The sequence below is a fragment of the Oncorhynchus kisutch genome, linkage group LG5 (assembly GCF_002021735.2).
Source record: "Oncorhynchus kisutch isolate 150728-3 linkage group LG5, Okis_V2, whole genome shotgun sequence".
Classification (NCBI taxonomy): domain Eukaryota; kingdom Metazoa; phylum Chordata; class Actinopteri; order Salmoniformes; family Salmonidae; genus Oncorhynchus; species Oncorhynchus kisutch.
Window position 1 is genome coordinate 7,650,979 of NC_034178.2, and position 19,627 is coordinate 7,670,605.

Sequence of the window (19,627 nt, forward strand, 5' to 3'; positions counted from 1 at the left end):
TTATTTTCCACCATAATTTGCAAATAAATTCATAAAAAATCCTACAATGTGATTTCCTGGATTTTTTCCCCTCATTTTGTCTGTCATAGTTGAAGTGTACCTATGATGAAAATTACAGGCCTCTCTCATCTTTTTAAATGGGAGAACTTGCAGAATTGGTGGCTGACTAAATACTTTTTTGCCCCACTGTATGTATGTATATATATATATATATATATATGTGTGTGTATGTGCGTGCGTGCGTGCGTGCATTTATACTGTGTCTATGTACTATTCGCTTAGTGAGTGTTCCCAAAATAACATGTTTCTGTCCAGGGGGTTGTTGGCTTAATCTTTTTGCCAAATAACATGAGGTGACATAGGAGGTTCTGGGTGCCAGCGGTAAGCTGGTAAAATATGAGAGGCAGGGCTATACTCACAGATGCCGAGTAATGCTAGTTAATTCCCTTTGGTAATCAGCCACACTTCATTCACAATCATCTCTGAGAACAAGTCAATGCTACACTCAAATAATTTCCGGTCACTGCTGAGCTTTTCCATATTGCATCATTTGACAATCTAATCAGACTAGAATGTAATCAGCACTCAACGTGATTGGGAGACAGTGAATCTACAGCACTTCAGTTAGACGGTGTAGATACGGCAGCAGTGTATTAGTAATACAACAGGCATGGAAATGAGCTACAGATACAACAGTGGTTGTATTATTCCTGTCACGTCGCTTAATTCTAGAACGCGTTGATGTTTTCAGGCCTGCAGCTGGTGGAAGCACCTCAGAACCTGCCCCTGGACACTGGCTCTATGCTACAGCTTCCAAAGGTAAGATACCAGAGCCTATTAACATAACAAAATGATACCACAGTTCAGATCAGTTCAGATCTGGACAGTATTACAAAAGACTGTGTATTTTCTGCATTCCATTTAGAATGCTGGTCAAAAGCAGTGCACTATACAGGGAATACAATTCCATTACATACGCATCCCGTGACTGGATGACTGTGGCTACAGACCAATCAAAGACGTCCTACACTGCCAGTCCTGGGTGCTGAAGAAGATTAGGCTAGCCCAGGCCAGGTTGCTGGAGGGAGGAGGCACCCACACATGGACGCCCATGTGACTGAGCCTAGAGGATCATGGGAATGTTCTGGACAGATGGTGGTGGGGATGGGTGGGATGTGGCCGGGTGGGCTTAGACATCACATTAGACAGTCTCAGGAGGGTGATTTCTCCTAGACAGACGGAGATCAAGGAATTACCAATAGAAAGTATACAAACGTTTTCAGCGCTGGTTTGTTTGTGAATGTGATATTGGATGTCAAGTTATTTACATCTTGCTTCGAGGAATGGGCCACTGACCCATCATGTGGGCAGTGTCAGTGGGCTCAATGATTATCTTAGAAGTCGGACACGAGCAAAGCTGTTTCCACATACACAGCTGAAAGTCTGACCGAGATCTCTAGTATAGAGGCTGTGGGAAGAAGCATCAAAAGAGGAATGAATGAAAGAATGAAAGTATGAAAGAAAGAAAGACAGACATCCTAACCAGAGTCCCTTTGGTGTCGGGCACGGAATTTAAAAAGTCATAAATACATATTTTTGTTTATTCAATGGTGTAGGGCAAAACTGTCATGTATACCCATTCGATTTATCAGGCAGTATGGCTGTCATAGCAGAGTGTGGAGCGCAAGAGACCACCCTTGGAGAAATGTGAAGGGTGACCAGGGGCAGACCCTGCTGCTTCTATGCCCAGGAGGACCCACGGCCCCCTGGGAAATCCCCTCGTTCTCAGTGACACCATAATGAAATACCCCACCTCCTGCTCCCTGGCTGCTAGCCCGTGAGAAAAATGTTTGGTCTGATATAACAACAATGAAATAACCTACGAGAACATCTTGTTATAAATTCTGGGTCTGATCAAATATTTGTTATTCTCTTCAGGGTTGAGTGTCAATTCAATTTCAATTCAGTGAATTCAGGAGATGAATCTCAGTTCATTTCAGAAGTAGAAGTGTAATTCACTCAACTTACATGATACTCATTTTATTAATGAATCAAATTTCAATTCACTTCCTGATCCGAGGGAGTTAGAATGGAGAGGACTCCACCACTGATCCCACAACACCATCTTAACAGAGACTTGCTCATGAATTCATGTTGAAGTCTCGTTAGATCAACATGATGAGAAAAGCGGTCAATAAATCCTAGAACGCCAACTGTCTTTCTCTGTGCCGGGACCACTATAGGAGGACGGAGTGGTGTTCCGTGTCTTCTGTTCAGTTTGACAAATGAGACAGCATCTCCGGCCTGCAGCAGGTTTCTGTCTATCTATTAATAGCCTGGTGTGGGGACAGGATCTCCTGCAGGCTGCAGAACACTGATGTAAGAGCGGCAGAGAGAGCTTCCCGCCAAAGATTTCATCTCCCCACAAATGCTAATCTTTTGCCATTAGATGTGTATATCCCAGGATCTAACCCTGGAAAGAGACATACACAGCACTGACTAAATCAGCTCCTATCATGCCCTCTGCCTGGTGACGACATCAGAGCAGCCAGCGTGGGTTGGAAGTTGCTCTCCATGCACGCACGCACACACACGCATAAATGCACAGAGAAATGAGCACACACCATGCATACGCTAACAAACGCATATCCAGGCCTAGTTCTGCAGGCAGTTAGTCAGCATGATGGGAATGAGCAGAGAAACACATGTAGGGGACAGCTGCTGTAGCCCGGGACTGAAAACCAAAGGAGGACGAGGAGCTTGACATCATGTAGGGGGAAGGGGAAGTTGCTGTAGCCCGGGACTGAAAACCAAAGGAGGACGAGGAGCTTGACGTCTATCTGATTTCCACGTTTGGCGAGTTCAAGGTTGACCTTGGAAAGATGCCTGCCATTGGCTTCTCTCCCTCCTCCTCTCTGTTTACTAAACACCAAGGCCGTTCCCAGGCTTATTCTCCGGTTCTCTATGCACTCCACAGAGATGCAGTAGAAACAGCGTGTAGCTACATTTTCTGCATTTCCCATCAGCAATTGTCCATGATTTGTTTTGTGTCATTTGACTATTTACTGAAAGAGTAGTCTCATTGTTATCCTAAAGCGTCTCTCTGTGAGACAGAAAGAGACAGAGGAGGAGAAACGTGTACAGTTGTTTGGTATTCAGTTCAGGGCTACAGCAGCCTCCCCCCCCCATGTCCCTACACGTGTTGCTCACTGATGCACTCTGCTCTTTCCTATCAAGCTGACTAACTGTATGTATCATCTGTGCAGTGTGGGTCCACAGGGCCATTTGGGACATAGCCCTGAACAGAGCCCTGAACAGAGCCCTGAACAGAACAGGGACAAGGAAGAGCTTTATCCTACTATTTCCTTGAAGTTTACAACAATCTCCCCTTTAATCTGGACTGCGTCCAATACACTTATATTTACATAGATATGCAGATTTGGCGGTAGAGATGGGATGGGAATCGGTCGTCTATTTAGTAAGTAAGCTTTGTCCGAGCCAGAAAGGTCCATTAAGCAGGAGTCTATCTCCTGTTTATGTAGCGTGAGGCAGATTGATGTACAAGTACTCCCGCTGGACAGGGCGCTAGTCTATCGCAGGACCGGCGTATGTGACAAGAAAACATCCAAACCATCAAGGACACCCGTTCTTTACGAAGTGAAAAGGTACAAAAGTGAATATTGACACAATTGTTTTATTTACTCCAGTAACGTGATTACCGGTTTTGTCTGTCAAATCATACTTTTTGTCGATTTTTTCCGTGCCAGTGACGAAGCAACAAAAAACAAGAATCAAGCCAAAAGCCTCCGAAACCAAAATCCCTCTATGGATTACAAACAGCAGGTGGCCCGGAATAGAATTACAGTTTCACAGGTGCTGCTTTCATTCCCCCAGCCAGCTAGCCTATCAATACAATACACCACTGACCCAAATCAGTCCCCAACCCTGGGACACGACAACTGACCCAGGATAACCTAGTAGTCTGTATCCCCACCGGTCACCACTCATTCTGATGAGTTCTGAAATCTGACATCAATGGACTATTATGGAGTGAGTGTGGCTGTGACCTTAGGAATCAACAAAGTCAGTCTGTGTTTCCTGAGAGGAGTCGGACCACGAGGAAACTAACTGACCTCGATAAAGGAGTACAGCTACCACCGGAAGTTACTTTCGTAGCAGGTTAGGAGAGCATTTTAGCTCACCCTAACCCTTTTCCTAACCTAATTGGGTTTTCTATCTGTTGATAAGCAAATGCTTGGTTAGGTTATGGTTAGGTTGAGAATAAGGGTTAGGGTAATGGTTAGGATAAGGGTTAAGTTTAGGGTTAGCATAAGGGTTAAGGTTAGGGTAATTCTCCTAACCTGCTGCGTAAGTGCTCCTAACCTGCTACGAAAAAGTCACTTTGTAGCTACAGCATATACCATCTAATCAAAACTCTAGATAAGCTGTACTAACTGCTACTGGTTAAAAGGACGACCCATGAAGGAGCACGGGAGGCTTGGAGGTGATGACAAATGAGGTAGTATACACTGGTCCTATGTTTCTTGAGCAGATGTAAAGAAATCCCAGAGATTTTCCACACGCACGAATAGCTTATTTCTCTCAAATTTTGTGCACACATTTGTTTACATCGCTGTTAGTGAACATTTACCATTTGCCAAGATAATCTATCCACCTGACAGGTGTGGCATATCAAGAAGCTGATTAAACAGCATGATCATTACACAGGTGCACCTTGTGCTGGGAAAAACTCATTCCGATTGGCTAGGCCTATGCACTCCCAGGCTCACTCATGGCTGCACCCCCGCCCAGTCATGTGAAATCTATAGATTAGTGCCTAATGAATATATTTCAATTTTCTGATTTCCTAAGGGGTCCGAAGTGGCACAGCGGTCTAAGGCACTGCATCTCAGTGCAAGAGGCGTCCCTACAGTCTCTGGTTCGATTCCAGGCTGTATCACATCTGGCCGTGATTGGGAGTCCCAATCGTCCGGGTTTGGCCGGGGTAGGCCGTCATTGTAAATAAGAATTTGCTCTTAACTGACTTGCCTGGTTAATATGTATATATATAATCATAATAATCATATGAACTGTATCTCAGTAAAATCTTTTAAATTGTTACATGTATATTTTTGTTTATATTTTTCTTCAGAACCCGAGTGAGCACAAACACACACGCACGCAAACAGGCACAGTTGCAACAACACACACACACACGCACGCACACACACACGTACACACACACCAGCTGGTCCCTGTGTGTGTAGCGATAGCACCTGCATTCCCCTCATGTTAGGTCAGGTCCTACACCTTGGACAGTACGAACCGTAGCATTCTCTTCATGTTCAATTTTGTGATAATGACATGTTCTCATCAAACCGACAGATGGTCAGGTGGCTTTCAGCAAAGAGCATGGCGTGTAGAGGTCTCTCAACTAGCAACTGATGTGTTCTGAAATAAACTGCACCCAACACTTCCAGTTCCCTTAAAATGACTGGCAGCTTAAAAACGACTTCCTTTCTCGTCTTTATCTCCCACACACGCTGCTGGACGTCAATTCCTTTCTTTGAGAACCACTCTAGAACCTCGCTTGAGATTTCCTTTTCCTTGAGCATTTTATTTTCGAATGACCGTATTCAAGGAGACGGTGATTTTCAGCGCAGGATATACATCGTTTTCTTGAGTTTGAACAAGAACTGGTTTGATAATGCACCCACTGTAACCAGTTGAATCAGAAGTGTTAATGCAGGGCTGGAACAAAGGCCTGCTAACACACAGTCTGGAACCCCAGGGCCAGGGTTGCACATCCCGGTTGTGAACAAAGTCGTTGTTTAAAATGTAAACCACCTACAAATCAAAATGACATCCTGTGACTTCAGGTCGACCTCCGGCAGAGAGAACAATATGATTGGCTGCTGCACTAGAGGAGGTGGTCTGCTGATGTTATCTTTCAGGGGGAGGAAGTATTATGGAACTCATTAAGAAACAATAAACACAGAGGATGTCTCCTAATGTTGACCAAAAGGTGTGCCTGGGTTATGTATCCATATCTTTGCCAGTAAAAATCACAGACCTATCTGTTCACACGGGTGTAGGGTGAAGTTGCCCCTTGACGCTGACCTGAGGTCAGCTACGCTTTTCCCCCACTAATGGTTAAGGTTAGGATTGGGGGAGGGGACGCTGATCCTAAATCTGTACCTAGGTGAAAATTCAACCAGGAGATTTCACACGAACCGTTTCCAGGAAGCCGTTTCGGTGAGAATACAGCCTTCCAGGACACACCCACCAGCCTTGTGACCCAATTTCCACGTTCCTCATATGTCTCTCAGGGAGTTCTGTGACGCACGGAACCTGCAGAGATGATCAACGTTTACCTTCATAGGATATCTAGGCCATGAGGTATACATTAAAGAACTTCTCTACTTATTATTTTGACCAACAACACCTATACAGGTCAGAGGCATATAGCATGTGACTTTTCACAAAGCCTCAACTACAGGATAGAGGATTACTGACTGTAGATCAGTCTAATGTGGATGAGAGTACTGTACATGTGTTTCAAGCCGGGGGGATTCTATATAGCTGCAGCTAGTGGATTAGCATGGGCGGAGCCCCTTACACCAGAGCCATGGGATTGGATAAGGGCAGACGTCGTCATGCGTCTGATCCCTACAGATGGCCGTAGTTACCGTGGCAATGGCAGTGTGCTCAGCATCAGCATCCCAGGAGAGCTTCTCAAAGCCATACCTATCTATCACAGACGTCCTATTCACTTTGTGACATCAACACAGTTTAATCCAAAGCCTAAAAGACATCAACAAACAGCAATACTTCTGAAGTAGCCATAAATGGACAAAGACAGAGACAAACACAAACAGTTTAGGTCATTTGGTTTCCTCTGGCTTCTCTCAAAGATCAGTTCATGGCAGTGGGTATAATCTCTAGCTCGATCTCCCCCCAACTCGCAAAATGAGAGTGCTCGAGTCCCATCTGTCAGTAGCTCCTCAGAACCTTTTCCTATGCATGGAGATCAGCAGCACCGCTAGCCTCTACTGCAGAACAACAGCAGTAATCAAGCATCGCATTAACCAACACTATACTACTGAACTGGAGGCCATTTACTCTGCCCTGTAGTGACTTCAATGTTAATAGGCAAGAGTGTCCAGGAAAGCGTCAAATGGCCCATTTGCTATCCATCAATAATGTTGCATGGTGTTTCTGTCCAATGTCACTGTCGAGGAATCATGACGTGAATGTGTGCATGATAAGTCTGCAGTGGTATATTTTCATAAACCCAAATATGAGCTAAAACTCGAATCAGGATATATTCTTACATGAACACAAACAATGTTGTGACGCAACAACCAATAGTTTAGGCCACCTGATCATCACCAGCATTTCCATCTCATTCTTTGTGCCACCCCCTATGTGCCAACCTCCCTCAGGTGGCACAGGCTAAACCCAGAGGCGTACCTGGCAGTTAAATCCATTAGAGTTGGGGTCCAGGCTCCCCGATAACATGGCGCGTCAGTGTGGGCAAGGAAGCCCGAGATTTCCCCTTGGATGTACAGTGGTCGAGAGACCGCAAGATGGAAGCTCAGAATCCAAGCCCCCTGACAGAGTCTGTGTTTGTCAGCTGGAGATATTGGCAGTAAGGTCGAGCCAGGCTCTTCTCACCGGTTCCTCTTCCCCATGCCAGCCAGCCTCCTCCTGACAGCAGCTTTGCAACACAAACAAGCGCTCAGACTGCCCAGCTCTGATCCAGACGGGCTCCGATGTTTTCTGACAAGCATCCGTCCACCAATCCCCTGTGAGATTAGCGAGCTGCTGACATCACTGATGCTGGGCTGTGTGGTGTTGTGGCCCTCTTATCTAAGAGAAGCTTGTAGCTAAGTCACGGTAAGCAAAACACACAGACAGACCCTTCTTCTGTGAGGTTTGAAGAGAAAAGCCCTAGGACTTCTCACCGCTGCACCTGCCACATCTGATCCATCCCAAATCCACAGGGACATGCTATGAGGCGGTTCTACTCTGCAGTCATCCTCTGTGTGTGTGTGTGTGTGTGTGTGTGTGTGTGTGTGTGTGTGTGTGTGTGTGTGTGTGTGTGTGTGTGTGTGTGTGTGTGTGTGTGTGTGTGTGTGTGTGTGTGTGTGTGTGTGTGTGTGTGTCCTGCCTAGGACACTACTGTACTCAGTCTGTGCTGCATGGTCAGCAGAACACTGTGGCAGAAACATGCTGTACTGGAAATGGATCCGTCGTTTCAAGCGATTCTTCTGCTACACTACCTAATGACATACATTCCCAGTGGCAGTTGTACTGGATCAATAACAATTTAGGCACGGATGATAAATAGGATTGTTGGGGAAACTATCAGAAATGTGAAGGAAAGGCACTAGCATCTCTCTTAGCTGTGTCTTCTCTCCCCCTCCCCCTCTCTCTCTTCCTCCCCCTCTCTCTCTCTTCCTCCCCCTCTCTCTGCTATAATTAAACATCCAAAGGCACAGTCGGTCCAGGCACTTAGCTCACTACAGTGGGGCTGGCTCTGCACAGTCGGTCCAGGCACTTAGCTCACTACAGTGGGGCTGGCTCTGCACAGTCGGTCCAGGCACTTAGCTCACTACAGTGTGGCTGGCTCTGCACAGTCGGTCCAGGCACTTAGCTCACTACAGTGGGGCTGGCTCTGCACAGTCGGTCCAGGCACTTAGCTCACTACAGTGTGGCTGGCTCTGCACAGTCGGTCCAGGCACTTAGCTCACTACATTGGGGCTGGCTCAGACACAGTCGGTCCAGGCACTTAGCTCGCTACAGTGGGGCTGGCTCTGCACAGTCGGTCCAGGCACTTAGCTCGCTACAGTGGGGCTGGCTCTGCACAGTCGGATCACCCAGTCAGACAGAGATGTCCCACTGATCCAAGCACATTATGTCCAAGAGAACAGGCCTAGCTCTGCCTGCTATACCCACTCTGCTCTACAGACCTCCCCCGTCTGTTCACACTAGATCCACTCCAGCCAGAAGACCAGCCAGGCTCACTGTGCCCAGGTTTAGGACTCAGCATTCAGACCCATCGTTACTACATCACACCCTCTCCATCTCCTGTCCCCAGCCCTAACTCCCAACACCCTCTCTCTACCCAATATATACCATGTATTTCTGATGTGGAATCGGAGCGCTCGACTCAAGTTTTTGCTGAAGTCTCCCATTGACGTCAATGAATGATTTCTGTGAAAGTCTTGGTTGGGAGCTCTTATCTCAAGTCTGACTCAGGACTTCGAAAGCTTGCCAGATGGATTTTCAGTGATATTCATAACCAAGACCGTTTGAAATGGATGCCTACACATTTGCTGCATGAAGTGGCTTTATCTGTAGTGGAAATCAAAAGGAATCACTGAGCAAAAGTAGTAGGACTTATCCTGCATGCTTGGCTTGGTATGAAAGCAGAAGTACTCACCACATTCGTGTCTCCTTGAGGTATCTGAGGGCTCTGGGGGCCTGGTTCCTGTAAATAACAAGGTCAGTATAACGTCAATCCACAGGACATTGTTTACATGCATTACCCAGTCTTGCTTAGCTACGCATCTTCACACTGGAAGTCATTGAGTGCTATGCAATCACTGCCGATCCCCAGGTTTCTAATACAAGTTTACATGCCATTTTTGTTTGTCATACACTGAGGATTTCCACATAATACTCACTCCTACTATCCCCTCACATACCCACACACAACCTTCAGCAACTATGGCAACACATTGGGATGCAGGACACACGCTACAGCTAGGCAGCCAAGAGTTATGATGACAGGGCACTGCACTCTGCATTGTGAGTCAGTGACCAAAAGCATCCCATGTTATATTCAACCCGTGGTCAATCCACAGCACTGGTTAAGTAGGCTCGCACAGGCGACCTGTTTTATCAATGTCATTTTTCAATGTCAATGTTTGGTTTTCCTTTTTATAATGACCTATGCATAAAGGGAAACAATGTTTTCAACAGTGTTTGAGCAAAAGCCATATTTCTCCTCTCCCTGGCTTTGAGTCGAGAATCCAGCACGGCGGCCATTTCTCAACAAGCCATCACCGGAATGCTAAACAGGACCTGACCGCTGAAACAGGCACAGTCTTTGGACACCACTGGGTGTGTGGTCTCTATTCAACATGTATAGATTACGGTTCACCAGTCTTGTCTATGACCATGGATTGACCATAGAAAGAGTATGTCCTATAGGGTGAGAGAGAGAGAAAAAAAACTCTGGCTCTTATTGATGAGTGGTGTCTGTCTGTGGCTTTCCTTAATAATACACCTATAGATCCTAATGGGTCCAATCAGATATTAGAGGAGCCTTCATCTACTGTCTAGTAGTAAACTACCGTAACAACATGGGGCCCGTGAATTTACAGCTGTCCACAATTATAGGACCTGGCTCTGTCCCAAAGCTCTTAAATGGCTTCTTTTCCTTATCTCCTTCGCATCATAACCCCTGATTGGCAGACAGACTGAGTAGGACTTCACCATAGTGCTTCTATGAAGTATTTGGTTATCAGTTGGGATGTGTCTGACTCGGAGTCCGGATGAACAAGATGACAGACATTCTAATCGGCTCCACCGTAAGGTAATCCAGCAGGGGGACCAATTGAACTGGAACCACAGTAGGCACAGGAGGTTGGTGGCACTTTAATTGGGGAGGACGGGCTCGTGGTAATGGCCGGAGCGGAATCGGTGGAATGGTATCAAATAGATCAAACACACGGTTTAATGCCATTCCATTTGCTCCGTTCCCGCCATTCGTATGAGCCGTCTTCCCCTCAGCAGCCTCCACTGTCAGTAGGTGCATCAACAAGACATGGGCCGACATCATCCTTTATCAATAACTAAATGTGTCAGCTATGGCATTAGAGAAGAAATGAGTGGATATAAAGAAAATGAGGCATTAGTAATTGGTAAATAAATACGACCATATCTTTCTAAGTCAGGTTAATTACAGTATTCTATAGGTACTTGATGTAGTAGACTATGCAATAAAAAACGTCAACATTGTGGAGTTTTATTAGCCCACGTTGATGACAATATTAATGCAGGTCTATTGGTCCAGCACAAATGAAAGATCCAGGATGGTCCAGAGTGAAGCGATCATCACAAATATTACGATGTCTCGATATTCTCGATAAAACAGTTGTCTTGGCAAACCGGTCTATAAAACTAGGTTATAACCTACTTACCTATATTAGGTCTACTACAGTTTTGTAATTTTCTAACGCTATAAAAATAACCGATGTAATAACATACATAGACTATCTATGATTTATTTCAAATGTATTACACACATAGGCTGATCTACGCAGGTGTGTTCAATCCCCACATCAAGCCATTCTCAATCAACGATATGAAATCCATTTTCAGTGAGAACACAATGGTTGCCTATCGTAGGTTGTCTATGGGACATCCTTACCGAGGGTAGTAGCGGCTCCATTTGTGCTCCTTGGTCCGTTAGGTCCATATTTTCCTTTCCTGGCTTTCTCTGTAGACTTGATACGCTCCTAATGTATTCTTCTATCTAGTGTTGCCGGGCTATATCAGGGTGAACCCTTATATAAACTGGGCCGATTTTCTCAAATGAAGGTAAGCATCCTCCTCGTCCAGTCCTACATAATTTAGTCATGGGGTAGCGATTTCCCATTCACGCGCTCAAGCTTGGAGTGCAATTTGCGCTCCATGACGAGTTGGAGCACACGTGAGGCAATGAAGCGCAGCACGATATAGATTTCGTCCACAGTGGCGCGCGTTGCCCCAAGATTGCACACATGTCGACCTATTCTTAAAAATGATCCACAGAATATTGTTTTAGGACGATTTGCACTCAATAGAACAGGATATGAGCGCACAACACCGGAGAAGTTCAGGATAAAACAGAGGTAGGCTCTAGTTGCTATGTTGACAGATATTTCTGTTAATTTGGGACAATATATAATTAGGTAGGCTATTATACGCCATTATACCATGGTCCTATTGTAATCCAAATTAACCACACACAAAAACACGTAGGCTACCATATTTAATTGTCTATTTTGGTTCTGTCCGTATTATGTGGTTAAGGAAGGATCCTAGGATTGATGCCTGACCCATGAAATTAGCCTATACAGTAATTAATTTGCTCTATTGCAATCGACGAGGGACATTTGGGACCGTCATGGAATGGCCTACTTCATAAATTGTCAAATGCATGCAGATAACCATGAACCATTTATATCCTGGCCCACATGTGTGCGCAGTGCGATGGGATATACAGCACATTGATTAATTTACCCATTTGTGAAGTAGTTGACTGACATCCTTTGAAAAACGTTACATTGGTGCCACCTAGTGTTCAATGGGATGATGCGTCATATCAAACTGAGCAATTTGATTAATAAATTGGCGTAATTTTAAGTAGCCAGCTCATTTTCTTTAAAATGCAATGATCAACATTAATCAAGCAGGAATATATTACAAATATAAAACAACTATCAATAGAAAAAACGCATATCTCCAATCACATCGAGATATTAGATTGAAATGAATACCCGTTTCAAGTCAATTATAGTTCTATGGTACAACTCAAGATAAAGTTGTTGATCAACTGATAAAATGTATTGGATAATCAAAAGCAGTAGACTGCTCCAGCAGGAGAAAACATTACATCAAAAAATAATTTTGGATAAAAACACAATGAAACCCGATGGCTTAGTTCCATTGTGGTCCTCATTGTTCAGCAAGATGACAGGTGGGAAAGACCAACACTGCACATGCACTCAATGCAATTAAAAGCAACAAAAGCAATTTACAGCAATCAATTTACAACAACGACATCTACAGCACAGAGGAGCCCGTTTACGAGTTACCTCGTGGGAGAATACCCCTAATCAAACCGCCACGGTGTTTCTCAAATATTTTTGGTTTGTTTGTGACACCTTAAAGCTGTTCTCTGATGAGTTTTTAGGTAGTTTGGGAAACTGTTCCACAGAACTGCAGCAAAATACACACATTCGTTTTTCCCCATGGGGCCACTGAAATCTGCAGGGATCAAAGTTAGCAGAGCTCCTTCTGGTGAAGTACTGATGTGTCATTTATACGGATGAAATAATTACAGGTTCAGACAACTTTAATGTCCTCAAGAGACAATTCCATTTCGCAGCAGTCCTAGTTCATATGACAAGATCACATATTAAAATGGGAAACACAACAACGGAAAAAAGCTACGGATATTTACAGAATATTTACAAAAAAATCAGCAGGATAGTGCAAAGGTCTTAAAATGTCTGAGTAAGGCTGGGCCTGTATTTGCATGTCAACGTGCTTAAGGGGAATATTGGTCCAACCCTAGATATTTGGAGACAGAGTTATGGACAATTTTGTGGGTAAACCCCAATTTAATCAGTGACTCCTATTTTCACCTTGAGCCATTTCAGTTCTTCAAAGTAATTTCCACACTGCCACATAGGGCTGCATGATATGGGCAAATAATCTAGTATTTATTTTTAACCAAATGTTGCAATTGAGATTTGACTTGCGAATTAGAGCAAAACTGTTGGAATCATGGAAATAGAATGACTATTCTAATTCTATAGTTAGAATATAATAGTGGGCACTTTGAATAGAGCGTTGTTTGAGATGACAACGAATTAAAATGCCAGGGAGGAGTTGTGACAGGGTAGGAACTCAAGTTTTGATAAGTGTTTCCCAGGGGACCCTATACATTTTGGCTACGTTGCATGTTTTCTCTTAGCTACTTCATGTAGCTAACATATTCTTGCTTTGCATATTCCTCTTTGATTTAGAAGACACTGTTGCACAAACAACATGCTGATTTAGGTCTACACCATCACTGGTATTGTCAGGATGTATTAGCTAGCTACGTTTGCTCTTACTCGGTACATTTATTAGCTAGCTATTAGCATTAGCGGCTAACAATTAGCATCTCACAAGATTTAGGGCAACTTGCTAAGAAAAGACAAACTAGCTGTTTGCTGATGTAAGAAACACAAACTAATAGTGTCATTATAGAACGCTAGTGGATTTATATTAAGAAGCAAAGTGAAAACAGCATTGTTGTCATCAACATTGTTGCATGTGCTGCATTCATCATGCAGACTGAACGCAAATGTCTCATGGTTGAGGAACATCAAATGCGCTCCTTGAGTGACAGGGGGCGTGGCTAGGGCTGTGTGGAAAGTGGCACAGAGAGAAAGCGGAGAGCGATGACTCAAGTAGCGAAGTAAACACTAAAAATGTACATTACACATGGCGTATCACATTTAACAACCCAAACATTCAAATACCTGTATAGAAGGTAAAGTAAAAACCAAACCGGTCCCTGCATCAATACCGGTATAACTTAAAATACTGTATACCGCCCAGCCCTAATTTGAAGATGTCTGACCAACTGAAGCCATGACCTGGTGAGAAACCCAAAGTTAGGATATGCAATTAAAGATGTTTACCAAAAAAGGTTTGTTCTTTTTATAGGCAATTAAACAGTATAAGTGTAGCCTAAACCAGTCAAATTTTGATTCTCAGCTGACATCTTCATCACAGGCTGAGCAGTGGATGGTAGATTGATGTTTCCACTGGGCCTCTCCAGTGGCCTTGTTTTAGGAAGTCAGTCAGACGGCTGGTATGGGAAAGGACTGCTCTAGTAGCAATGGGCCTTAGGAGAATACATAGCAAATCGTTATAGAGCCCCTTTAGCTTTTTTGGAGCCTTGTTTGACAGCATACCATTACATTTTTGGATACTCACCCCTCAGATTCCCGAATGTGTTTCTATTGCTCATTAAAAAAAACTATGTTTCAGTCTTGGGGGTGTGATTCGATGTGGTAGTTATTGATGTCTGTCCCCCATGGGTCACCATAGGAACAAAGTCAATACTTCGTCAGAATAGTGAGAATCTTTTTTAAATCTGTAATTAATTTGGACGTTTTTGCAGGTTGTAGTCGGCCAATTTTACATCTAGCTAATGTGTATGGTGCAATTTTTATTTAATTCAAAAAAACTTTTTTTAACAACAAATAAATACAGGAAGTACACGTGGGAACACAAGTATATATGAATAATATACAATGGAAAATTGGGCTAGGGACCATATATTCAATGGTCCCTAGCCCAATTTATTCATATATTCAATGGAAAATTGGCCTAAGGACCTTAAGGGACATATAATCTTAACAGCTTTTTTGTTAGTAGAGTATTTAATTGTCTTAAAATACAGTTCAATTTATTTTTGTAAGGTAAGAAAATGTGTGGTTTTTTTGTTGTAAATTACAGTTGTGAATATGAAATTTGGCCAAAAGAATAATGAAATTAATTACCAAAAAATATTTCAGCGTATTTCTATCGTAGGTAAAGAATCCAAGCAGTACATCTCTCCACAATAGTGCAAGATCTTCATAAATGTGTTAAATTAGAAATCTACTGATGTCTTGCCACAGTTTTCTTACATGAATACAATGCCAAAAAAGATGCAACACTGTTTCTGGGTGGTCATTACAAAAGGAGCCATTTTAGTTGATATTTTAATGCCACCAAAAGTAGAGAAGACATGATGAGGAATAAAATTCCACATAGAAGTGGGTCTTCTTAGGAATTGTTTTATCCAATTGATCTTAAGTATTGTTTAAGGTAGTAAAGTCCAGAAAATTCAGCCCACCATTCTCATAAGTGTTCATTACAACAGTTTTCCTAATGTAATGGGTACGGTTTCTCCAAAGAAAGTTGAAAAGCATCTGGTCTACCTCCTTGCTTATTTTACTGTCAAGAAATAAAGAGAGCGCCATATGTTAGTCTAGAGAACTTCAGCCTTGGTTATTAGGACACCTTTTAAAGATAAGTCCCTCTGTAAGAGGGTTAAAATTTAGTAAGACTCTAGACTTTTAATCCTTTGTAATGGTTATGCCTAAATATGTAAGTTCTTCTTTTACTGGAATACCATAATTTGAAGGTGTCACACAATCTTTGACAGCTATGAGTTCACATTTATTAATGTTAAGATATAGACCAGACGCTTTGGAAAAGGATTGTAATCACATTGATCGATATGGGAATTTGGTTAGCATCTTTCAGAAAAAGTGTAGTATCGTCAGCCAGCTGGCTAATAATAATTTCTTTACCAGCTATGGAAATACCTTGTACAGGACTATTATTTAAAGAATTTGTAAGAAGTTGGGTGATTAATAAAAACAGGTACGGAGAGATAGGACAACCTTGCCTAATTCCTCTCATTAACTCAAATCTAGCTGAGGTGCCATATTTCAATTTGAGCTGTTACCATTTGTATAGAGTGTCTTAAAAGCCTTAGAGAAAAAAATCCCCAAAGCCAAGTCTCTCAAGGGAGTGGAAGAGGAACTGATGCTCTACTGTATCAAATGGTTTATTAAAATCTAAAAACAATATGAAGAGATCCTCGGTTATTAGGTCTGAGTAGTCAAGTATGTCTAATACCAGTCTGACATTGTTAGAAATATGTATTTTCCTCATGAAGCCAGACTGTGTTTCATCAATGTTTGCATCCAGGACTTCTTTAATTATTTTTGCAAGTAGTAAGGCCAATATCTTAGTCATTATTAAGAAGACAAATTGGACGCCAGTTGTCGATGAGCAGCACTTATTTTTAGGCTTAGGTATCAGTGTTATTAACCCCTGACTCATTGTAGGAGGGAGAACATTGTGTTTAATCCTCTCTAAAAAGACTTCAAATAGGAAGGGAGCTACTTGTTCAGAAAATAATTTTAAAATTCTGATGTAATTCCATCAACACCTGATGATTTATTGTTTTTTAGATGTTTGATAGACTCTATAATCTCTTCAACTTTCACACTGTTTAGATTCTATATCACTGATAGAGTGAACATTATTTAGTGAGTCAAAAAACATATCTGTGGATTCCTGACAGTACATAGAGCTATACAATTTTCTGTAAAAATTTCTACAGTATTTAGCGATACATTTTTGGTCATCTGTAATAACACCATAAATGTTTAACTTATGGATAGTGTTATTTTTAGATTGCAATTTTTCGAGTCTAAAGAAATAGGATGAATTCTGTTCTCCCTCCTCAATCCATTTTTCCTAGATCTAATAACGGCTCCTGCTTTTAATGTATATATATTATCCAGTTTATTTTGTGACTCAATTAGTTCCATCTTCTCCTCCCCCGAGAGGCTGGCTGGGGATCTCTGAGAAAGGGAAGTTATCTTAATGATCCTCAGCTCTTCTGGTCTTAGCAAGATTACTACCATATTTTCTAAGGTATTTGGACACCTCAAATTTGAAGAGCTCACAGTTCTTGCAGTAAGATTTTTCTTCACAAGCCCTTTCCCAAAAGTGTGAAAGCAGATCTTTAACCTCAAACTTAACTATATCATTATTTAATAATGAGCTATTTAGCTTCCAGTAGGATGCTCTACCAAGGATAGTATCAGGGATAAATATTTTGATATCAATGTAAATGGCCCTATGGTCTGTGAGGGGAGTAGTACAAATATTTGTAGTAACACACTCACTATCAATCCATTTGGATATAAGTCAAAAATCTATTCTGGATTGTCTGGAATCTGTTTTGTTACTCCAAGTGAATGATCTGTCGGCCAGAAACCCCTCTCTCCATATATCAGTAAGATCAAACATTACCATAAAAAGTATTAAACCCAAATTCTGATTGGTTGGCCTACCTGAGGGCCATCTATCAGTTGAATTATCTATAGTAATGTTAAAGTCCCCTCCTATCAATAATAACGAATTCGGAAATTTAGATAACCAATGAATTATAAGTTTCTCTATAGATTCAATCAACTCATCATTCTCATGTTTGGTGTTGTACCCGTAGAAGTTTACAGTAATGAGTGTAATGTCATTGTAACTGATCACAAGACCAATAAAGTGACCAAAGGGGTCACATTTCGAGTGTAGAATATTACCACCAAAGGTATTGTTCATTGTAGTGACACCGGCGGAGCGTTCAGATCCACGGGAAAGCCAAATATCGTTGCCCCACTGTGACCTCCAGAAGTTGGCATCAGCCGAAATTGAGTGAGACTCTTGAAAAAAGCAAAAATCTGTTCGAAATTGTTTAGCAAATAAAAATAAGGTCTTGCGCACTGTAGTAGGATGAGTCAAATGTAGGAGCAGTGAATGTAAGCGATAAGGAACCGATATCTGCACTATTTTAAGTCAACATAAAGTGAAAATATCTTATTCTATCAACTTTGAGCTAGATGTTATCCAGCTTTTGAAATTCAACTCAACAGAAAATGAAGACCAAACCAAGGGTTCTTGTAGTAAGAGAGACTAAAAACCCTCTTTAGTGTAATCAGGAACTATTCTGAGAAATAAAATACAAAATAATAATTTAAATAAAAGGGTACCTACTATTTTAAGTACATATGAAAACTGATCATAAAAAAAATTGAATAAAACATGTTTTACATATAAACGTTCCTGAGACCTTTTTCACATGGAAATAAGTATTAATAACGAAATACAAAAATAAACATGTAAAGTCAGAGCAGACCTGTATGCCCTTTGAAACAGTATCTTAGTTACTGTATACATAAACAACTAATAAAGCTTCTTCGTAAGTTTGTAAACAAAATAGGTCTTCTGGTCAAACAAGAACAAACTAATAAATTGAAGTACATGAGTATTCCGAAAAATAGTCACCTGATGTAAAGTTAAACAATACAAGGAAAATGAGAATACTGTAACGACCCTGGGTTTATAAGTGCGGAAATGCTGTTTCATTACAATACCATGGGCGAAACCATCAATCTGTTTCTTCTGGTGAGATTTTAGGGAGGAATATGGATTTCTGAACCGTTGATGAAGCCTCGTCCTCCGACCAAGTAAGCAACCTTTCCCTCATTTCGTGCTATCTTGATCTTATTGTTTGAGGAGAGTGCACAATTATGAACTTGAAAATGTATGTATAAACCAATTAGGCACATTTGGGTAGTCTTGATACAACCTTTTGAATAGATATGCAAGATTTCACTGGATCACTCAAAACTTTGCACATACAGTGCTGTCCTCTAGTGGCCAAAGTCTAAATTGCGCCTGGGCTGGAATAATTCATTATGCCCGTTCTCTTGCTTTTCAAAGATGAAGGTACAAAAAACACCTTTTTTCTTTCTTTGTATTATCTTTTCCCATATCAAATGTGTTATATTCTCCTACATTCCTTTCACATTTACACAAACTTCAAAGTGTTTCCTTTCAAATCGTATCAGTAATATTCATATCCTTGTTTCAGGGTCTGAGCTACAGGCAGTTAGATTTGGGTATGTAATTTTAGGCAACGATTGAAAAAAAGGGGCGGATCCTTAAAATGTTTTTAAGCCTATACCTAACTATTTTCCTAACATTAACCTCATTTTCCTAGCCTGTTATGTTAATTCCAACCTGCCACGTGGTTTATCCTAACCTGCCAGATTAGTTATCCAAACCTGCTATGTAAACAGTCCCTGGTTTGGGATTGGGCCATGACTACTTTCTGTTAATCTCTCATAGAAAGACTACTGGAAAGACAACTCGGAAACTTCCAATTTGGCCGAGTTTTCAAATAAAATCAAATGTATTTATATAGCCATTCGTACATTTCCACTTG

General features: G+C 41.9%; 1 protein-coding gene across 3 annotated transcripts in view; it reads right to left on the reverse strand.

The window, feature by feature from the left end:
- The window catches only part of LOC109890594 (sodium-driven chloride bicarbonate exchanger), a 35,704-nt gene extending 23,955 nt beyond the window's left edge, over positions 1–11,749 (reverse strand). The window contains exons 1-2 of one of the 3 annotated variants that reach the window (XM_031824335.1): positions 11,444–11,749; positions 9,449–9,496 (exon numbers count right to left, since the gene is read on the reverse strand). In XM_031824335.1, coding sequence (XP_031680195.1) covers positions 9,449–9,496; positions 11,444–11,491 — 96 coding nt within the window. In that variant the 5' untranslated portion in view covers positions 11,492–11,749. Of the gene's footprint in view, positions 1–7,473; positions 7,771–9,448; positions 9,497–11,443 lie in introns of those variants that run through there. The other 2 variants (XM_020482532.2, XM_031824336.1) reach the window with 2 other exon arrangements.
- Between the last annotated feature and the right edge of the window lie 7,878 nt (positions 11,750–19,627).